The sequence below is a fragment of the Tachysurus fulvidraco genome, chromosome 7 (assembly GCF_022655615.1).
Source record: "Tachysurus fulvidraco isolate hzauxx_2018 chromosome 7, HZAU_PFXX_2.0, whole genome shotgun sequence".
Lineage (NCBI taxonomy): Eukaryota > Metazoa > Chordata > Actinopteri > Siluriformes > Bagridae > Tachysurus > Tachysurus fulvidraco.
This window is the reverse complement of record NC_062524.1, coordinates 14,381,493-14,400,974: the sequence shown is the minus strand read 5'-3', so window position 1 is coordinate 14,400,974 and position 19,482 is coordinate 14,381,493. Positions and strand designations below refer to the sequence as shown.

The window sequence follows — 19,482 nt, the reverse complement described above, 5'->3', positions numbered from 1 at the left end:
CTAATATATGCTTTAAGAGTTTCCCAAAGTATTAAAATATTGGTGTCTGGCAGCTGGTTAGTTTCAATAAAGAAATCAATCTGTGTTGAAATAAAGTCTACAAATGTTTCATCAGACAACAAAGATGTATTAAATCGCCAATTACATTGAATTGGCCTTCTAACCTGGAGCCAAAGCTCAATAATGACCGGAGAGTGGTCAGAGATAACAATGCTTTCATAACTGCAAGACTTGTTTGATGAAAGCATTTTTTGATCCAGCAAAAAGAAATCTAATCTTGAATATGTTTGATGAACAGCAGAGGAGAAGCAAAACTCTTTTAACGTAGGATTCTTAAATCTCCATGGATCTACTACACCACTAGAACCGCAAAAAGCATTTATAATAGTTGCAGATTTAGAGGGGAAAGGAGGGGCTGTAAAAGAAGGTTTAAGAACCGTATTAAAGTCCCAGAATAAGTCCTCCCAGAATCAGATGATGTGTGCCCAGCTCTGGTATACGGCTAAACAGTTCTTTAAAAAAGTCTGGGTTATCCCAATTTGGAGCATACACACTAACTAGGACCACCAGCACGTTATAAAGTCTGCTCTGAACAATCACAAAATGCCCGCATTTATCACTAATAGCACTGGTTTGTATAAATTGTACATTTTTGCCAATCAAGATGGCTGTACCACAAAATTTTGAATTTAATTCAGAGTGATAGACCAGTGACACGCATCCTCTCTTTAATTTAGGAATGTCTGTTGTGCGAAGGTGTGTTTCCTGTAGGAAAATTATCTCTGCTTTCAATTCGTTTAAATGTGAAAACACCTTACTTTGCTTTACAGGATGATTGAGTCCCCTCACGTTCCAGCTCACAAATTTAGTCGCAGGTCTATTCATTCCATCTGCCAAACCCATGGCTGATAAAGTCCAACTCAGTGCTATTGTGAAAACTCATCTCCAACTCTGAGAAAGAGAAAGAAAATAAAGGGAAAAAAACAAAAGCACAAAGACAAGAAAAAGGCAAACTTTGCGGAGTAAAAAGAGAACTTTTAAATCACCTGTTAACAACACAAACCCTTGCTGGTCCCTCCCCAAATGACAGACTGCACCCCCCGATCCTCCCAAGCCACTATGAAGTTTCATGGAAAGAAGAAAATTACCGAGTGGAGCTGAGGCCCCACACAAACCTTATAATAACCATTAAGCTGAACATCTATAACATTAACAAGACTATTTAGAACCACTACTCAATATCTCTTTGTACATGGAAGAGAGAGAGAGAGAAAAATAATTAATTAATTAATTAATTAAATTTAAAAAAAAAAAAGGAAATCAAGTTATCAATACTTTGAGAAAACGATTGTAAATGACACATGAAAAACCAAGCAGACATAAAAAAAAGAAAATATAAATAATTACATAACTATATATATAATAATAATAATAGGCCTACTTTAAAACAGTCAAATTATTCATATTTGTTTCCTACATATATTATAGACCGTTCTGAATGAGAAAAATGCAACTAGCCATCAGTACACCACTTATGCAACTAGCCATCAGTACACCAACTGTCTAATGTCGCTCATTTGGGGGCAAGGTTTACTGTTTAATACATTTTGTACTGTGTTTCAAGAGTTGTAATTTAAGATTCACTTTAAAATATTGCCTTTTCATTTTTCATACAGTAATTTCTTTGCCAGAAACAAATAAATCTTAATAACTAAACAAGTTAGTTTTAAAGGTAGAAGAAAATACAGATATCGGATCGGTATCGGCAGATACTGGCAAACGCTGGTATCGGAATCGGATCGGAAGAGAAAAAATGGTTCGGTACATCCCTAGTGTGCACGCTATTGCTTGCTGATGGCTGCATGCAGTTTTTCCATAGATGACATACACTATACAAATAAAACTGATTTGCAGTGAATGTTTACTGTATGTGAACAGTGAAACTCGCTGGATGGCTCAGACAAGAAGGATCTGACCCTGAGATGCCATCTGATTCTGCAGGTCCTCCTAGCATTCACTCTTCTGAAAGCCTTCTTCATGTAATGCTCTGAAATGATGACAGCATTTCCCGCTCGGCTCTCCATGAGCATGGTGTTATTAGCACTGTTAGTGCACTGAAGCATCTTCATTCACCATCATGGAGGATGATGTTTTAACGTCATCAATATCAGTCCAGCCACAAGCTCCTAGACCCACTGTATTGAAGGTGTATTTTAGTTCACACACAGCTCCAATTTACCATTCTGTATATGTTGTAAAACGCAGCTTTACAGACATTTTTTATCCTCCAAACACCTCTGGTTGGAAAACATTCTGATAAAACTTTCTGGGTTCAGCCATGTCTCGGTGAATAAGAGGAGGTTGCAGTCCTGAATGTCCCTCTGGAGCTAAACCCTGGCCCTTCAGAAACTGGGCATTGCTAGTAGGATGCTCAGCAGAGGATCACAGCATGAGTGCAAAATCCAGTAGAAATATGTTCTCTGGTATTTGATGTAAAGTAAAACAAATTAAATTAATATGGTAAAAAATTAACCAACAAACCAAGTTTAGTCAGAACGTTCATGAGGACATTTACATGTTTTAGTTGTGAAGTGAAATTTGCTGTAGTGTAGCTCACCTGTACAGGTATGCGAGTGCCAAATGGTCTAGTATGTGTGGACTGGGGAGAGGACACTAGCCCCACCCACTAGACATACAGTACTGCTATGTATAAAATGCTATGTATTGTGTGTGTGTTTGTTTGTGTATGTGTGTCAGAGGCAGTTCTGGTGACAGACTGCAGTTGAGGAAAAGCCCAGAGACTTCCAATTCTCTGCTTTACTAACTTCAATCCTCATTTTCTCTCCGTCACACACACGCACTACTGCTCTCTGTATCCATTTACTGCATTTCAGTGCAGTTGATCTGTGATGTGAAAGTAATAAATATTTTAAAATGAATACTCAAGACATGACACACATAACAATACACACACAGTCATTTGTGTGCAGATGGATCTTTATACATTTTTTGCTCTTCTCCATCCACTGTAGCTGTGTAAGCAGTGGTAGAACTCCATGTAAGGATAGAACGAACAAGTAGGAGAGCAGTACCTAATATTAATGAATGTGGGGGTAATTTTACATAACACTGTTTTAAACATTTATGTAATCTCTCACTGCATATGTTTATATACAGAATGCAATTTCATGAAGGGGGCCAATAATTCTGGAGCTGAGTACTGACCTGAGTTACAGAAAGCAGAGTTACAGGGGAGTGTACACGATTCTAAACATGAAGCAGTGTGAGATTGGATCTCCAGCTACCAGAACACCACATCCATTTTCACTCCATCTCTTCCATTAATCCATCTCTCACACTCTCTATTACACACACGTCTCAGAACCCCAAATGCAAAGTGTGTGATACAAACTGCATTTATAAGCAGGATGTGAAGCAGAATGTCAGTCTTTACTTTTCCCTCAGATTCTCACTTGCCTCCATTCTCTCTCCTTCAGTTCTCTGTCTTTATCTTTGAAGGAGCAATAGAGGAAGAAATGTGATCGTTCCTTCATTAGGGTCTCATTTACTGAGCATGGACTTTTGTCGCCCTCTAGTGGCAGGAACACACATGCGCAGTGCATTAGCTCACATCAGTGTAAACATCATGTACCTGACACATTACACACTTCATGTACATTACATAATTATACATCATTCATAAAGTAAAATAAACATTTGGGGTTTTTTTTCTATAAACTACTGTAAAAATGCCTTCAAATAAAAATGTAAAAAAAAGCATTTATAGAATTTATTAGCAGAAAAAGACAAAAGCTGTAGTGTTCTCAAACCTCGAAAGGAATCAGGTTCATATTCATTTCTAAATAACACAGAATTAATGTTTGAAGGTAGAATATTAGGTGATTAATAACCCATTTCACTCAGAGCTCGCACACTGCTGGGTGACTCGACTCTAGCTTTGTTTAATGGTTTGCATCCATCAGTCTTTCTCTTGATCACATTCCAGAGGCTTTGAGTGACGTTCCTCTGGTTGTGGACATGGAGTATCATCCTGATGGACCTGAGAAACACTGTCAGAACAGAAGGAAGTTTTCTTCTAGGATAAGAACCCTGGATGTGACTTGATTCACATATCATTCATGCGTCCAAGATTAATATGCCTCATTCCAGCCTTGATAAAGCATCCAAAGGTCTTCACTGATACTCCAACACATGTTAAACTGGGAGTGAGATGCTGGCTTGTAGACATTTCTAATTAGAATAGATTTTTATTTTAATTATTTGCTTGTGTTTTGGTGTTTTCCAGCTCTCAGTTTAGTTTGAGGTGTTTGAACATGAAATAATGTGAATTTCTTCCTGATTTTATTGGAACATTCCTGATTGATTTCCTCTGATGTTCTAATCATCTCTGCTCATCTGTGAAGGTTCTCTACTAGATGTTGGATTGTGTCTGTGGGATTAGTGATCCTTCAGCTACAAGAGCATTAGTGAGATCAGACACTGATGTTGGTGAGGAGGTCCATTCGGTGTTCAGGAGGGTTGAGTCAGAGTCAGGGCTCAGTGCAGGATACTCGTGTTCTTCACTCCAACCTTCACCTCTACACCATGTCATAATGGAGCTGCTGCGACATTGTCATGATGGGACTCAGAGTTCCACCGAAGGAAACTGTTACACACAGATGTTCAGTCCAGCTGTGAGACTTAGTGTGTGGAACAGTTTGAGGAAGACAGAAGTGGGGGTCTGATGGTCGGGGCACATACTTTTGGCCTAACAGCATATGAACTGCAGAGAAATGAGTAACCACTATAGAGGTGTGTTCAGCTCAGTCATTTATAATTCAGTAAAATCTACTGGAACATGAAGTAGAACAAAATAGAGTGTACAATTCTAATTTCAATATACAAAGCCAGGACACACACACACGCACACAGGAAAGGAAGATGGTGAACAGCTTGTTTAAAACAGCATCAAGTGTCAAGAGCTGTCTGTAATACTGTGATTGGTAACACACACACACGAGAAGAAACAATAATAATAATAATAATAATGATAATAAAATTAAAGAGCTGAGAGTAGCGCTCAAACTCACCCTCACACACACATTTCCATCTCTTTCCTACATTCCCTTCTTTTTCTCACCCACCATCAGTCCATTCCCTTCATCCTGTGACACAGTGATAGTACAAACTTAATTGCTGGTTTTGCATCACAAATCCCCCAAAAGACTGTACAGGTATAAAAGTGTGTACACACACACACACACACACACACACACACACACACAGCATGTCCATACATGTCCTTTGTAGTGTTCCTCCTCTCTGTAGTGCCCTTCACTGTGGCCTCACGCTGGTCCCTTGAACAGTCCCACTGTATTTACAGGACCGCTCTAGCAGTGTGTGCGTGTTCCATGAAAGTCCCTTTTTTTTTTTTTTTTACCTCTACATCTTTTTACCACTAATTTCCTGCAATTCCTATTTGGCTGGTGTATGTGTGTGAGTGAGAGAGAGACAGAAACAGAAAGAGACTGCCCTTTACCTTTAGCTGTGCATGTGAGCAGTGACTTCCTGTGTGTGTGCCTCTACTTCCTGTTGAGTAAGTTCTGTGTGTGTCATGTGACTGTCAGACTGTATGTGTATATGCACAGGAAGCTGACTGCTGGGTACAGAGCTGTGTGTATGTGAGTGGGTGGGGTCTGTGCCAGAGGGCAGGGCAAGTGTAATAGGTGTGATGGTGATGATTTTGGCGAGCTGTAACGTGATCTTATCGCTGTTCTCCACAGTCGGAACTGTTTGGATCAGAACCTTTGAGGTGGAGGCTCCGGTTGCCGTGGTAACACTGGAGGAAGGTGGGGTTGCTGTTGGCATGGCAACTGATGAAATCTTCTGACCTAGGGGCGTCGTCATGACAACAGGGACTTGCATAGCAACTCGGACAGTCCTGCAAATGGAGAAGACATTTTAAACACACACATACAAGGTGTTCAGACACACAGAATACACAAAGAAAGCACAAAAATATACACAAGACATTCACACGTGCACTCACTCACCTGGGTGTGGTAACTGTGGCATGGGGCGGATCAGTCGGTGTGGAGACGGTCACAATGCGCTGAATGGGTGTGACGGTGGGTGAAGGCCTGGCTTTGGGAGAGGTGGGGCTTGTAAGTGACCCCGCCCCTCTCAGAATGCCCGAGGGTTTGGAGAGGCCAGCAGCTATGACGTGCTCATAAACCCCGCCCAGTTCATCTGCCTCACACTTGTCATCATCAATGACAACAATGTCTTTAGGCATTTCCTTAAACTGGTACACTAACCTCTGACCTTCAACCTTGGACAGGATCCCCCTTTGATAGTAGTACCTACAGATGTGGCAAAGAGGGGGTTGGGGGGAGAGAGAGAGAGAGAAAGAGAGAGAGAGAGAGAGACACACACTTTTATTCTTCTAGTACTCGGCCTAGTTTTAAGGTCCCTTTATGGACAATTACTTGAGATTTAACATTTTCTCCTAAACTCCTGTCCCTAATCTGAATAGAACACTAACACCTAACCCTAGTGTGAATACTGATCCTGATTTTTTTTACCAACAACGTCCGTGTTTGTGTGTGCGAGTACTTTTGTGTGTGAGCGTGAGTGTGTGTATGCGTGAGTGCGTGTGAGCGCGTGTGCACACGAGTGAGTGTGTGAGAGAGAGAGAGTGTGTGTGTGTTCACCTGAGAGCGCGACCCATGGTCTCGTAGTTCATGTCAGGTTTGTTCTTGTGTTTGCCCCACAGCTTAGAGACAGCTTTAGAGTCCACCAGCTTAAAGATGCCTTTTTCCCGCTGAGTCCACTTAATGTACCTGGGGCAGGTGTTCTTATCCTGCAGCAGGTCCAACAGGAACTCCCACAGGTATGTACTGCCTATAGCATACACATACAACCTTCATCCTCCACACACACACAATCATAATATACACTCTGCATCATTCACACAGACTAACAGACTGACCTTTACCATCTCTTGATTTCTTCTTGATGCTTAAATCAGGAGAGCCATTGGAGATAGGCTGAGGCTTATTGGACTTCCTCCCAGCTACAGAACACACAAAAACACATATACACACATGTGGTTTTGGTGTCACTGTCAGTGTAGGCGCTTACAGCAGAACAATGAGGGTGGGGTCAAGAAAGATGTGCAGAGATTTATATGTTGGGACATGGTACTATTGTAAATCTGTGTCATATGGACATAACCAGCAGGGGGCAGTAATGAATGGGTGGGTGAGTGTATGTAGGTTTATTTGCTCTTACTTTTCTTCTTCCTGCCATCTCTCTCCATCACTCTTGGTTCCTTGATTAACGTCACCACCTCCACAGGCTCTGCCTCCTCAGTGCTTACCTCTACCACTGTCTCCGTGACAACATCAGGGCGCATGGCGGCGTGCAGGAACTCTGGAGTGGACACGCATGGAGGGACAAATACCTCTACACAGACACAAATAGTATCCTGAGGATGAAACAATTCAGAGCAAGAGCCCTCGCGAGACATGAACACAAACACACATACTAAGCCTGTACAAACAGCACATATTTGTGTGTGTGTGTGTGTACATACCTGGACTGCGGTCCCCCCGTAAGCTGCATGGTGAGTCCATATGTAAAAGAGCTTCTGCTGCTTCAATTGTTTTATCTGTGCAGTAAACACTGGAGACTCCATGTACTGATGCCTCCACTGTATCATCACACACACAGAGTTAACAAATCTATAAAATAAGCATGTGTACTGCTATATCATGTATGTGTAACTGTATATACACACATGGTCTACAGCACAGTAATGTTTCAGAGACATGTGCATGTGTGTCCCAATGGAGGATGATTAATTTTCCTATAACTCTTCTAGACTACACACTAGTTTGGGAGAGCTGTGTGGACACTGTGTGGACACTGTGTGGAACGCTGCAATATACCTTTAACTGAAATAAAAACGTAGTGATGGGGTCCTCATATCAGTACGTGTCTGTCACCTGTCTTATTTTATCACTCCATGACCCACAGCTTGTGACCACCATTCATTCCGTCACCACACTTACCCCTCACATCCCTTACTGCACTCGACCCCCTCCACACCTGTCCCTGTCCATCTACCCCTCCTCCTACACACTCATGCCCTGGCCATGTTTGGACATGAGAGCCTTCCATACAGACAGGGACTATCTTTAGTTATTACACACACACAATTTTATGTTTCCTGAACAATGAACTTAAACCGTTATAGAGCTATATACACACACACACACAAACATATATGCAAACATACACAAATACTCCCCTTGTTTATGCACACATATATGGGACAGTTTTAATGGAACACAAATGGGTTTGAGACAATATTGTGTGTCTGTCTGTCTGTCTGCCTGCGTGTGTCTGTCTGTCTGTCTGCCTGCGTGTGTCTGTCTGCCTGCCTGCCTGTGTGTGTGTGTCTGTCTGTCTGCCTGCCTGTGTGTGTGTGTCTGTCTGCCTGCCTGTGTGTGTGTCTGTCTGCCTGCCTGTGTGTCTGTCTGTCTGTCTGTCTGTCTGCCTGTGTATGTGTGTCTGTCTGTCTGTCTGCCTGTGTATGTGTGTCTGTCTGTCTGTCTGCCTGTGTGTGTGTGTGTCTGTCTGTCTGGCTGTGTGTGTGTCTGTCTGTCTGTCTGCCTGTGTGTGTGTCTGTCTGTCTGTCTGCCTGTGTGTGTGTGTCTGTCTGTCTGTCTGCCTGTGTGTGTGTGTCTGTCTGTCTGTCTGCCTGTGTGTGTCTGTCTGTCTGTCTGTCTGCCTGTGTGTGTGTGTCTGTCTGTCTGTCTGTCTGTCTGTCTGCCTGTGTGTGTGTCTGTCTGCCTGTGTGTGTGTGTGTGTGTGTCTGTCTGTCTGTCTGTCTGTCTGCCTGTGTGTGTGTGTGTGTGTGTGTCTGTCTGTCTGTCTGCCTGCCTGCCTGTGTGTCTGTCTGTCTGCCTGCCTGCCTGTGTGTCTGTCTGTCTGCCTGCCTGCCTGCCTGTGTGTCTGTCTGTCTGCATGCCTGCGTGCGTGTCTGTCTGTCTGCATGCCTGCGTGCGTGTCCGTCTGTCTGCCTGCGTGTCCGTCTGTCTGCCTGCGTGCGTGTCCGTCTGTCTGCCTGCCTGCGTGTCCGTCTGTCTGCCTGCCTGCGTGTCCGTCTGTCTGCCTGCCTGCGTGTGTCTGTCTGTCTGTCTGCGTGTGTCTGTCTGTCTGTCTGCCTGCGTGTCTGTCTGTCTGTCTGCGTGTCTGTCTGTCTGTCTGCCTGCGTGTCTGTCTGTCTGTCTGCCTGCGTGTCTGTCTGTCTGCCTGCCTGCGTGTCTGTCTGTCTGCCTGCCTGCGTGTCCGTCTGTCTGCCTGCGTGTCCGTCTGTCTGCCTGCGTGTCTGTCCGTCTACCTGCCCGCGTGTCTGTCCGTCTGCCTGTCTGTCTGCGTGTCTGTCCGTCTGCGTGTCTGTCCGCCTGCATGTCTGTCCGCCTGCCTGCCTGTCTGCCTGCCTGTCTGTCCGTCTGTCTGCCTGCGTGTCTGTCCGTCTGTCTGCCTGCGTGTCTGTCCGTCTACCTGCCCGCGTGTCTGTCCGTCTACCTGCCCGCGTGTCTGTCCGTCTGCCTGCCTGTCTGTCTGCCTGTCTGTCTGCGTGTCTGTCCGTCTGCGTGTCTGTCCGCCTGCATGTCTGTCCGCCTGCCTGCCTGTCTGTCCGCGTGTCTGTCCGTCTGTCTGCCTGCGTGTCTGTCCGCCTGCCTGCCTGTCTGTCCGCGTGTCTGTCCGTCTGTCTGTCTGCGTGTCTGTCCGTCTGCGTGTCTGTCCGCCTGCATGTCTGTCCGCCTGCCTGCCTGTCTGTCCGCGTGTCTGTCCGTCTGTCTGCCTGCGTGTCTGTCCGTCTGTCTGCCTGCATGCGTGTCTGTATGTCTGTCTGCCTGCGTGTCTGTCTGTCTGTCTGCCTGCGTGTCTGTCTGTCTGCCTGCCTGCGTGTCTGTCTGTCTGCCTGCCTGCGTGTCTGTCTGTCTGCCTGCCTGCGTGTCTGTCTGTCTGCCTGCCTGCGTGTCTGTCTGTCTGCCTGCCTGCGTGTCTGTCTGTCTGCCTGCCTGCGTGTCTGTCTGTCTGCCTGCCTGCGTGTCTGTCTGTCTGCCTGCGTGTCTGTCTGTCTGCCTGCGTGTCTGTCTGTCTGTCTGCCTGCCTGCGTGTCTGTCTGTCTGCCTGCCTGCGTGTCTGTCTGTCTGCCTGCCTGCGTGTCTGTCTGTCTGCCTGCCTGCGTGTCTGTCTGTCTGCCTGCCTGCGTGTCTGTCTGTCTGCCTGCCTGCGTGTCTGTCTGTCTGCCTGCCTGCGTGTCTGTCTGTCTGCCTGCCTGCGTGTCTGTCTGTCTGCCTGCGTGTCTGTCTGCCTGCCTGCGTGTCTGTCTGCCTGCCTGCCTGCCTGCGTGTCTGTCTGCCTGCGTGTCTGTCTGTCTGTCTGCCTGCCTGCGTGTCTGTCTGTCTGTCTGCCTGCCTGCGTGTCTGTCTGTCTGTCTGCCTGCCTGCGTGTCTGTCTGTCTGTCTGCCTGCCTGCGTGTCTGTCTGTCTGTCTGCCTGCCTGCGTGTCTGTCTGTCTGTCTGCCTGCCTGCGTGTCTGTCTGTCTGTCTGCCTGCCTGTGTGTGTCTGTCTGTCTGTCTGCCTGCCTGTGTGTGTCTGTCTGTCTGTCTGCCTGCCTGTGTGTGTCTGTCTGTCTGTCTGCCTGCCTGTGTGTGTCTGTCTGTCTGTCTGCCTGCCTGTGTGTGTGTCTGTCTGCCTGCCTGCGTGTGTGTCTGTCTGTCTGTCTGTCTGTCTGCCTGCGTGCGTGTCTGTCTGTCTGCCTGCGTGTCTGTCTGTCTGTCTGTCTGCCTGCGTGTCTGTCTGTCTGCCTGTGTGCGTGTCTGTCTGTCTGCCTGCGTGCATGTCTGTCTGTCTGCCTGCGTGCGTGTCTGTCTGTCTGCCTGCGTGCGTGTCTGTCTGTCTGCCTGCGTGCGTGTCTGTCTGTCTGCCTGCGTGCGTGTCTGTCTGTCTGCCTGCGTGCGTGTCTGTCTGTCTGCGTGCCCGTGTGCGTGCCTGTCTGTCTGTCTGCGTGTCTGTCTGTCTGCCTGTGTGTGTCTGTCTGCCTGCCTGCCTGCCTGTGTGTGTGTGTGTGTGTGTCTGTCTGCCTGCCTGCCTGTGTGTCTGTCTGTCTGTCTGCCTGCCTGTGTGTCTGTCTGTCTGCCTGCCTGTGCGTGTGTGTGTCTGTCTGCCTGCCTGTGTGTGTGTGTGTGTCTGTCTGCCTGCCTGCCTGCCTGTGTGTGGGTGGGTGTCTGTCTGCCTGCCTGTGTGTGGGTGGGTGTCTGTCTGCCTGCCTGTGTGTGGGTGGGTGTCTGTCTGCCTGCCTGTGTGTGGGTGGGTGTCTGTCTGCCTGCCTGTGTGTGGGTGGGTGTCTGTCTGCCTGCCTGTGTGTGGGTGGGTGTCTGTCTGCCTGCCTGTGTGTGGGTGGGTGTCTGTCTGTCTGCCTGCCTGTGGGTGGGTGGGTGTCTGTCTGTCTGCCTGCCTGTGTGTGGGTGGGTGTCTGTCTGTCTGCCTGCCTGTGTGTGGGTGGGTGTCTGTCTGTCTGCCTGCCTGTGTGTGGGTGGGTGTCTGTCTGCCTGCGTGTGGGTGGGTGTCTGTCTGCCTGCCTGCGTGTCTGTCTGCCTGCCTGCCTGTGTGTGTGTCTGCCTGCCTGCCTGCCTGCGTGTGTGTCTGTCTGCCTGCCTGCCTGCGTGTGTGTCTGTCTGCCTGCCTGCCTGCGTGTGTGTCTGTCTGCCTGCCTGCCTGCCTGCGTGTGTGGGTGTGTCTGTCTGCCTGCCTGCGTGTCTGTCTGTCTGCCTGCCTGCGTGTCTGTCTGTCTGTCTGCCTGCGTGTCTGTCTGCCTGCCTGCGTGCGTGTCTGTCTGTCTGTCTGCCTGTGTGCGTGTCTGTCTGTCTGCCTGCCTGTATGCGTGTCTGTCTGTCTGTCTGCCTGTGTGCGTGTCTGTCTGTCTGCCTGTGTGCGTGTCTGTCTGTCTGTCTGCGTGCGTGCGTGTCTGTCTGTCTGTCTGCGTGTGTGTGTCTGTCTGTCTGTCTGCCTGCGTGTCTGTCTGTCTGCCTGCGTGTCTGTCTGTCTGCCTGCGTGTCTGTCTGTCTGCCTGCGTGTCTGTCTGTCTGCCTGCGTGTCTGTCTGTCTGCCTGCGTGTCTGTCTGTCTGCCTGCGTGTCTGTCTGTCTGCCTGCCTGTGTGTCTGTCTGCCTGTGTGTCTGTCTGTCTGTCTGCCTGCCTGTGTGTCTGTCTGCCTGCCTGTGTGTCTGTCTGTCTGTCTGCCTGCGTGCGTGTCTGTCTGTCTGCCTGCCTGCTTGCGTGTCTGTCTGTCTGCCTGCCTGCGTGTCTGTCTGTCTGCCTGCCTGCGTGCGTGTCTGTCTGTCTGTCTGCCTGCCTGCGTGCGTGTCTGTCTGCCTGCCTGCGTGCGTGTCTGTCTGCCTGCCTGCGTGCGTGTCTGTCTGTCTGCCTGCGTGCGTGTCTGTCTGTCTGCCTGCCTGTGTGCGTGTCTGTCTGTCTGCCTGCCTGTGTGCGTGTCTGTCTGTCTGCCTGCCTGTGTGCGTGCCTGTCTGTCTGCCTGCCTGTGTGCGTGCCTGTCTGTCTGCCTGTGTGTGTCTGTCTGCCTGCCTGCCTGTGTGTGTGGGTGGGTGTCTGTCTGCCTGCCTGTGTGTGGGTGGGTGGGTGTCTGTCTGCCTGCCTGTGTGTGGGTGGGTGGGTGTCTGTCTGCCTGCCTGCGTGTGGGTGGGTGTCTGTCTGTCTGCCTGCCTGTGGGTGGGTGGGTGTCTGTCTGTCTGCCTGCCTGTGGGTGGGTGGGTGTCTGTCTGCCTGCCTGTGGGTGGGTGGGTGTCTGTCTGCCTGCATGTGGGTGGGTGGGAGGGTGTCTGTCTGCCTGCCTGCCTGTGGGTGGGTGGGTGGGTGGGAGGGTGTCTGTCTGCCTGTCTGCCTGCCTGCCTGTGGGTGGGTGTCTGTCTGCCTGCCTGCCTGTGGGTGGGTGGGTGTCTGTCTGCCTGCCTGCGGGTGGGTGGGTGTCTGTCTGCCTGCGGGTGGGTGGGTGGGTGTCTGTCTGCCTGCCTGTGGGTGGGTGTCTGTCTGCCTGCCTTTGGGTGGGTGGGTGTCTGTCTGCCTGCCTGTTTGTGGGTGGGTGTCTGTCTGTCTGCCTGCCTGTGGGTGGGTGGGTGGGTGGGTGTCTGCCTGCCTGTGGGTGGGTGGGTGTCTGTCTGCCTGCCTGTGGGTGGGTGGGTGGGTGGTTGGGTGGGTGTCTGTCTGCCTGCCTGTGGGTGGGTGGGTGGGTGGGTGTCTGTCTGCCTGCCTGTGGGTGGGTGGGTGGGTGGGTGTCTGTCTGCCTGCCTGTGGGTGGGTGTCTGTCTGTCTGCCTGCCTGTGGGTGGGTGGGTGTCTGTCTGCCTGCCTGCCTGTGGGTGGGTGGGTGTCTGTCTGCCTGCCTGTGGGTGGGTGGGTGTCTGTCTGCCTGCCTGCCTGTGGGTGGGTGGGTGTCTGTCTGCCTGCCTGCCTGTGGGTGGGTGGGTGTCTGTCTGCCTGCCTGCCTGTGGGTGTCTGTCTGCCTGCCTGCCTGTGGGTGGGTGGGTGTCTGTCTGCCTGCCTGCCTGTGGGTGGGTGGGTGTCTGTCTGCCTGCCTGCCTGTGGGTGGGTGGGTGGGTGTCTGTCTGTCTGCCTGCCTGTGGGTGGGTGGGTGTCTGTCTGTCTGTCTGCCTGCCTGTGGGTGGGTGGGTGTCTGCCTGCCTGCCTGTGGGTGGGTGGGTGGGTGGGTGCCTGCCTGTGGGTGGGTGGGTGCCTGCCTGCCTGTGGGTGGGTGGGTGGGTGCCTGCCTGCCTGTGGGTGGGTGGGTGGGTGCCTGCCTGCCTGCCTGTGGGTGGGTGGGTGGGTGTCTGCCTGCCTGCCTGTGGGTGGGTGTCTGCCTGCCTGCCTGTGGGTGGGTGTCTGCCTGCCTGCCTGTGGGTGGGTGGCTGGGTGTCTGCCTGCCTGCCTGTGGGTGGGTGGGTGTCTGTCTGTCTGCCTGCCTGTGGGTGGGTGTGAGGGTGTCTGTCTGTCTGTCTGCCTGCCTGTGGGTGGGTGGGTGTCTGCCTGCCTGCCTGTGGGTGGGTGGGTGGGTGCCTGCCTGCCTGTGGGTGGGTGGGTGGGTGTCTGCCTGCCTGCCTGTGGGTGGGTGGGTGGGTGTCTGCCTGCCTGCCTGTGGGTGGGTGGGTGGGTGTCTGCCTGCCTGCCTGTGGGTGGGTGTCTGCCTGCCTGTGGGTGGGTGTCTGCCTGCCTGTGGGTGGGTGTCTGTCGGTCGGTGTGTGTGATCTCAGAATAGCAGCAGCTCTGATCTCCACTTCCCTGTTTACACGCTTTCCCTCCACTTCGCTTCCTGCCCATTTTGCCCCGCCTACCTCTCTGAGTGGAAGGTTTTCAGAGTGACGCATAAAGAGCTGTGAGTGCTGTGAGTGGTCGTACTGAACATTTCGAAAGCACCCTGCTTTGCTATTAGACAGACCTGGCGTCAATCAAAAGGTGAGTCCCGCCCCCTGTGGAAACGCAACGCTTTCTCAAAATATTTATGGAATGAATCAGATGCAATCACAAAAAAATAAATGGTTATGAATGATTGGTAGTTTGGATCGTTTTACACACACAAGGACTTAAAGTTGTAAAAATAGAAAACATGACTGAGTGAAAAAAGAATATGGAGTAAAAACAGGACTTTATTATTATAATTATTATTATAATAATTATTGTTGTTATGTGTTAGCTTGGTTAGATAACAGCTCATGGGGTTTGGTATAATTTATCCACTAATCTCTAACACACATTAATATATAAAGTCAGTATTTATTTAGATTAAATGTACACTATATTATATGTCCCATGTTAAACACCACCAACGCGCTGATCGTCATGTTTGATCATTAGGAGATAAATGAGATGCCCCGTGTGTAAATGCCCTTCCTGTGCGAGACAGCGTGGCACACACAACACGCGCCGCGTCCAAAACCCATCACTACTGCACAAATAGGGCACTAGATAGGGGACGTGCGTCATTACGCTACACGTTACGTAGGGCACGTGGTGTCAACACTGAGCAGCCGTTTGGGATTCGGCCTCGCGCGCTTGCACTTCCGGGTTTAGCCTCCAAGCCCGTTATTTTACAAAACTACAACACGCCATTACACCGTCTCTGTACAAACAGCTGTAGATTAAATAAGTCCATGTGTAAAGCGCTTCTGAGTCCCCATGCAGGTTTTACACAGCCAACCGAACCAAGGTGATCCTGCACTAATGTCCTCCGATAAGTCTATATATGCATGCGGGCGCGCGCGCGCACACACGCAAACACACACTACCCTGAGTGATAAAGCTGCTTATTCACATCTGTGCTCGCGTTACCTGCACGGATCAGTAAATCCAACTGGTTAGCGGCCCCCTCATGAAGCGACGTCGCCATGTTTAGGTTCACGCTCATACACAGAGGCTCACGTTATTTTCTTTCTTTCCCACCCGCACTCTGGCAATTCACGCCTCCGCGCCTGACGTCAACACAGCCTCTTGTGCTGATATTGGTCAGGAGCTCATATTCACGAGTGGTCAGCCAATTACAGAACAGGAAGGCGTAACTGGTCGGAATGTGCGTGTGGAAAAAAAAACGCCGTTGACTCTCATGCTATCACGCCGCCACTAACAGAGCCGAAGCACCGCATCAGATCGTTCCGCAGCGCGCAGCTCCGCTCTATACTGTTTACAGGGTCATTTACACTTATTAAAATACACACCTTCACTAACACTCATTGACACACTAAATCAGCTAGTTTACATCAGAATGGAAGAATCTCTAAAAGCTGCCATTAAAACTCATTTTTGATATTTTTAAGTGATTTATTTTGCTATTATATTGTTTAATCTTTGTTCACTGATGAAGAAAATGTATTAAAGATGAAACCTGCCAATGTGACAAAAATACTGCTTTAAGTTAAAGTCAAATCTTCATCATCCCCAAATCAGAGAGGAAAAAAAAGATCCTCCTCAGTGGATATTTTATGGTATAAATTAATTCACAGATTTAGGTTCGGTTTGTACTGACTGAAGTACTGATGGTAGTGTTTGTGTTGTGAGATCACACTGCAGGAGCTGCATTTCACCACACCGCCACAAGAGGGCATACAACTGTTCTAACATTGTGTTTACCACAAACCCATACGTTATACAGTGCACAGGACGACTCCAGGAAAACAGAAGAAGTGTATAATCTTACTGTATACAGTTTCATACTAAACCAACACCCATACTGTATATCATAAAAACTTATTCACTGATAATTAACTGACTACAAAAGATCTTTAAACTTTAATTCTTAGCATGAGAGGAATAATCAGATAAATCAGACACTTCCACCATACTCTCAGCTACCACAAACACATGAAAATGGTCTCTGACTGCCGACATGTTGAAAGTCTATAAACAGGATCACATTAGTGAGCAGTCCATCTCTGGACTCAAATCCTCAGCTCCTCCAACCTACAACCATGTCACCTTTTTGTCTACTGATGTTTGTGAATTCACAGGTCAAAGGTCAGTTAAATAAAAATTTAAATAAACCTCAACCAGAAACAACTGAATCCTTCACATTCTCAGTGTTTCCCTCTCAGTGATGTAGGTGCAGTGAGGTATAGTGTAGCATGCAGGTGATCGGTCACTGTAGCCATGGGTCTGAAATAACAACCATAAATATTGGCACCCCAAGACAAATAATCAAGGCAGTGGATTATTGAACCCCCTCACCCCACACCCCTGTGGCTGTAATGAGCTGTAATGTGTTTGAGACAGTGTAAGTGCGTGTGTGTGTTACCTGTTTCCACTATTTCTGTCTCCACTTCCTGTTCCTCTGCAATGCCCTGCATCAGCTCCGTGTTCTCATCGTACACATACACATGAGCAGGTGAGCACTGCTCATCTTCTTCCTGATCACATACTCCCTCTATCTCACACACATCCTCACACACACCCTCCACATCACATACACCTTCACACACTCCCTCAACCTCACACACACCCTCTTCCTGTCACACAGACAGAGATGCATTATCAGACAAGTGTGTGTGTGTGTGTGTGTGTGTGTGTACACACACGTACACGTACCTGATGCAGATCCTCCACTGCAGTGACATATTCCAGCACGGCTCCTCCACTGTCTACTAACACCACCGACGTCATCCCTCATTCCCTGTGAACATGTGTGCGCACACGCGCGCACACACACACACACACACAAATCAGTTCCCCAGTCACCTCCACACCAGTGAAAGTATATCCATCTGAATCAGTGAGAAGGTACAGAGGCGTGTCACTGTCTTTCTTTATCATGTGTGTGTGTTCACATCAAAGCATCACATGGCCACACACAAGGCCACTTTTGTTTCTACACAGAATGACTGACTACACACACAACTTATAATTACTAAGCCATATTAATGTATATGTATTGGACTCTATCCCCTCAATCAAGACTAATTTCTATCCTATTAAATCTAAAGAACGTGTAGAGAGAGAGAGAGATAAAGGGTATATTTGCAGTAATCTTCAGTAAAATGTAAATACACCGATGTTTCCTATTATTTTTATGACGTCATGTTTACGCAGACATGGAAATGTTAATGAGACTCACAAACATACACAACAAACTAACTACATGCTTATTTATTTAGAACCTACAGTTAGCATTAAAGCTAACAATACTGTAAGTAAAAATCACATTCAGTCTGAATCATTAATGCACTTTATTAATATTTTGTTAATTAGTGTAACGTATTAAACACGCTGTAGTTAAATGCAGTAATATTTCTATACATTCCCAACTTTAATTACTAACATGTCACAGCTTATTTACATCAGCAGTTATGCAGGACAATGCTAAAGCTAACCGTCAGGCTGCTGGACAATGCGTACAGCGACGCTAAGCTACATTAGCAACAGTTATCTTAAACAAATAAATGTCCACATTACCTTCAATGCAACACACTGAATAAACAGTCAGATGTTTATAAATGTTTTTAATCCGGCGTTTTAAAACTCTGCTGTTTTAGTATATTGTTATCTTTATAGCTACATAGCTAAAATCTCCAACCTATCAGAAAATACGAGATTCTGTAATGCGCATGCGCGCCTTTAAAAGTCCGAGATCTCCGCGTCTCTGGCTGACATTACACTGCGCATGTGCAAACGTTTGTTTTACACCTGGCTTCATCTAGTGTACAGAGCTGCAGTAATTCATACAGCTTTAAACCTGCTATTGCAATTCGACCTGTGTGAAAATATCATGTTCAATAAAACAATTACATGTGTATATTACATCTCAGTAGACCGTCAATACACAATCAGTTTATATTTACATTTACAGTGCAAGATGACTACACATGGAATGTGTGTTTTTGTGTGTGTATTGGGGTGGCACAGTTCACAAAACCCACAGTTCGGTTCGTATCACGGTTTTAGGGTCACGGTTCTTGTTGTTATTTTTTCTTTTAATCTTCAACACTCAACAAATTTCCTTCAGCATTTGATATATACCTTAATAGCCTAATTATCCACAATTTATGATACAGTATTAACATTTTTGTAATGTAATCATGCACTAACTGAAATTTACTTGACTTTAAGCACATTATTGGGACCATCTCTGAGTAAAAGCTAGTTGAGATTTTGATACAGCAAGAGAGAAGACATTGATGATGACATGCTTTTTGTTTATTTGGCAAATAAAGGAGAATGTGTATTGTTATCTCTACAGGAACTTGTGCCTTTTTAGCACACAAAAACTGAAATTAACTTGCATTTATCAAACTGCCAACTTCAGTGTAGCTCTTACAAAATTTTTTTTAAACAAGTCTAAATATTTTAAACATAAATATATAATATAATATAACATAATATAATGAGGCTATAACAATAGCAAAGGCCATAATCATGAAGTCAAGCATTATGGACCTCCGCCTATATCCATTATCCAACAAAAAGTGGTACAGCTCCCACATACTTTGACACACAGGGGTGAGCCTGGTCTCATTTGAAAGAAGAGATTCTCTAGTTTCAGAAACTAGTTTAACAGATTGATTCTAGGCCTTACTGGCACAAAGTTACAGGGGTTTTATTGCAGATTTCCCTGTCCGCCTGGGTTGTTTTTCTGATAAACTGATTAATCTTATTTTTCTGGAACATGTTAGGGACAAACCAACAACTGAGAGTCATAGCCACATGTCTTGGCTTTCACCAAAAATTCAAGTCAAAAGACCCAAAAATGGATTTTATATGAATATTTTTCTACGGGCCTGGTCGTCGGGTGCAGCGTTTTTGTGTACTTGTTTACTATATAACTTTGAAATAAAAGGCTGCAGGCTCAGTCTGACAAGCCATAAATAAGCCTAGACTCTCTCTCTATCAATCTGGTGTGAAAACAGGCC

The 19,482-nt window shown here is 47.5% G+C and overlaps 1 protein-coding gene across 11 annotated transcripts in view; it reads right to left on the bottom strand.

Annotated features, from left to right (window-relative positions):
- The window catches only part of elf2b (E74-like factor 2b (ets domain transcription factor)), a 26,678-nt gene extending 8,487 nt beyond the window's left edge, over positions 1-18,191 (bottom strand). For 3 of the 11 annotated variants that reach the window (XR_007143485.1, XR_007143487.1, XR_007143488.1), the window contains exons 1-11: positions 18,029-18,191; positions 17,165-17,249; positions 16,875-17,085; positions 7,598-7,714; positions 7,294-7,467; positions 6,992-7,075; positions 6,714-6,903; positions 6,054-6,362; positions 5,091-5,941; positions 1,047-1,117; positions 819-951 (exon numbers count right to left, since the gene is read on the bottom strand). Coding sequence is in view for 5 of the 11 variants with exons in the window: in XM_047816026.1 (XP_047671982.1) it covers positions 5,542-5,941; positions 6,054-6,362; positions 6,714-6,903; positions 6,992-7,075; positions 7,294-7,467; positions 7,598-7,714; positions 16,875-17,085; positions 17,165-17,239 (1,560 nt within the window). In the remaining 6 variants the exon portion in view is untranslated. Of the gene's footprint in view, positions 1-818; positions 952-1,046; positions 1,118-2,959; positions 4,784-4,813; positions 5,942-6,053; positions 6,363-6,713; positions 6,904-6,991; positions 7,076-7,293; positions 7,490-7,597; positions 7,715-15,418; positions 15,960-16,874; positions 17,086-17,164; positions 17,341-18,028 lie in introns of those variants that run through there. The other 8 variants (XR_007143486.1, XR_003445103.2, XR_007143489.1 and 5 more) reach the window with 8 other exon arrangements.
- Between the last annotated feature and the right edge of the window lie 1,291 nt (positions 18,192-19,482).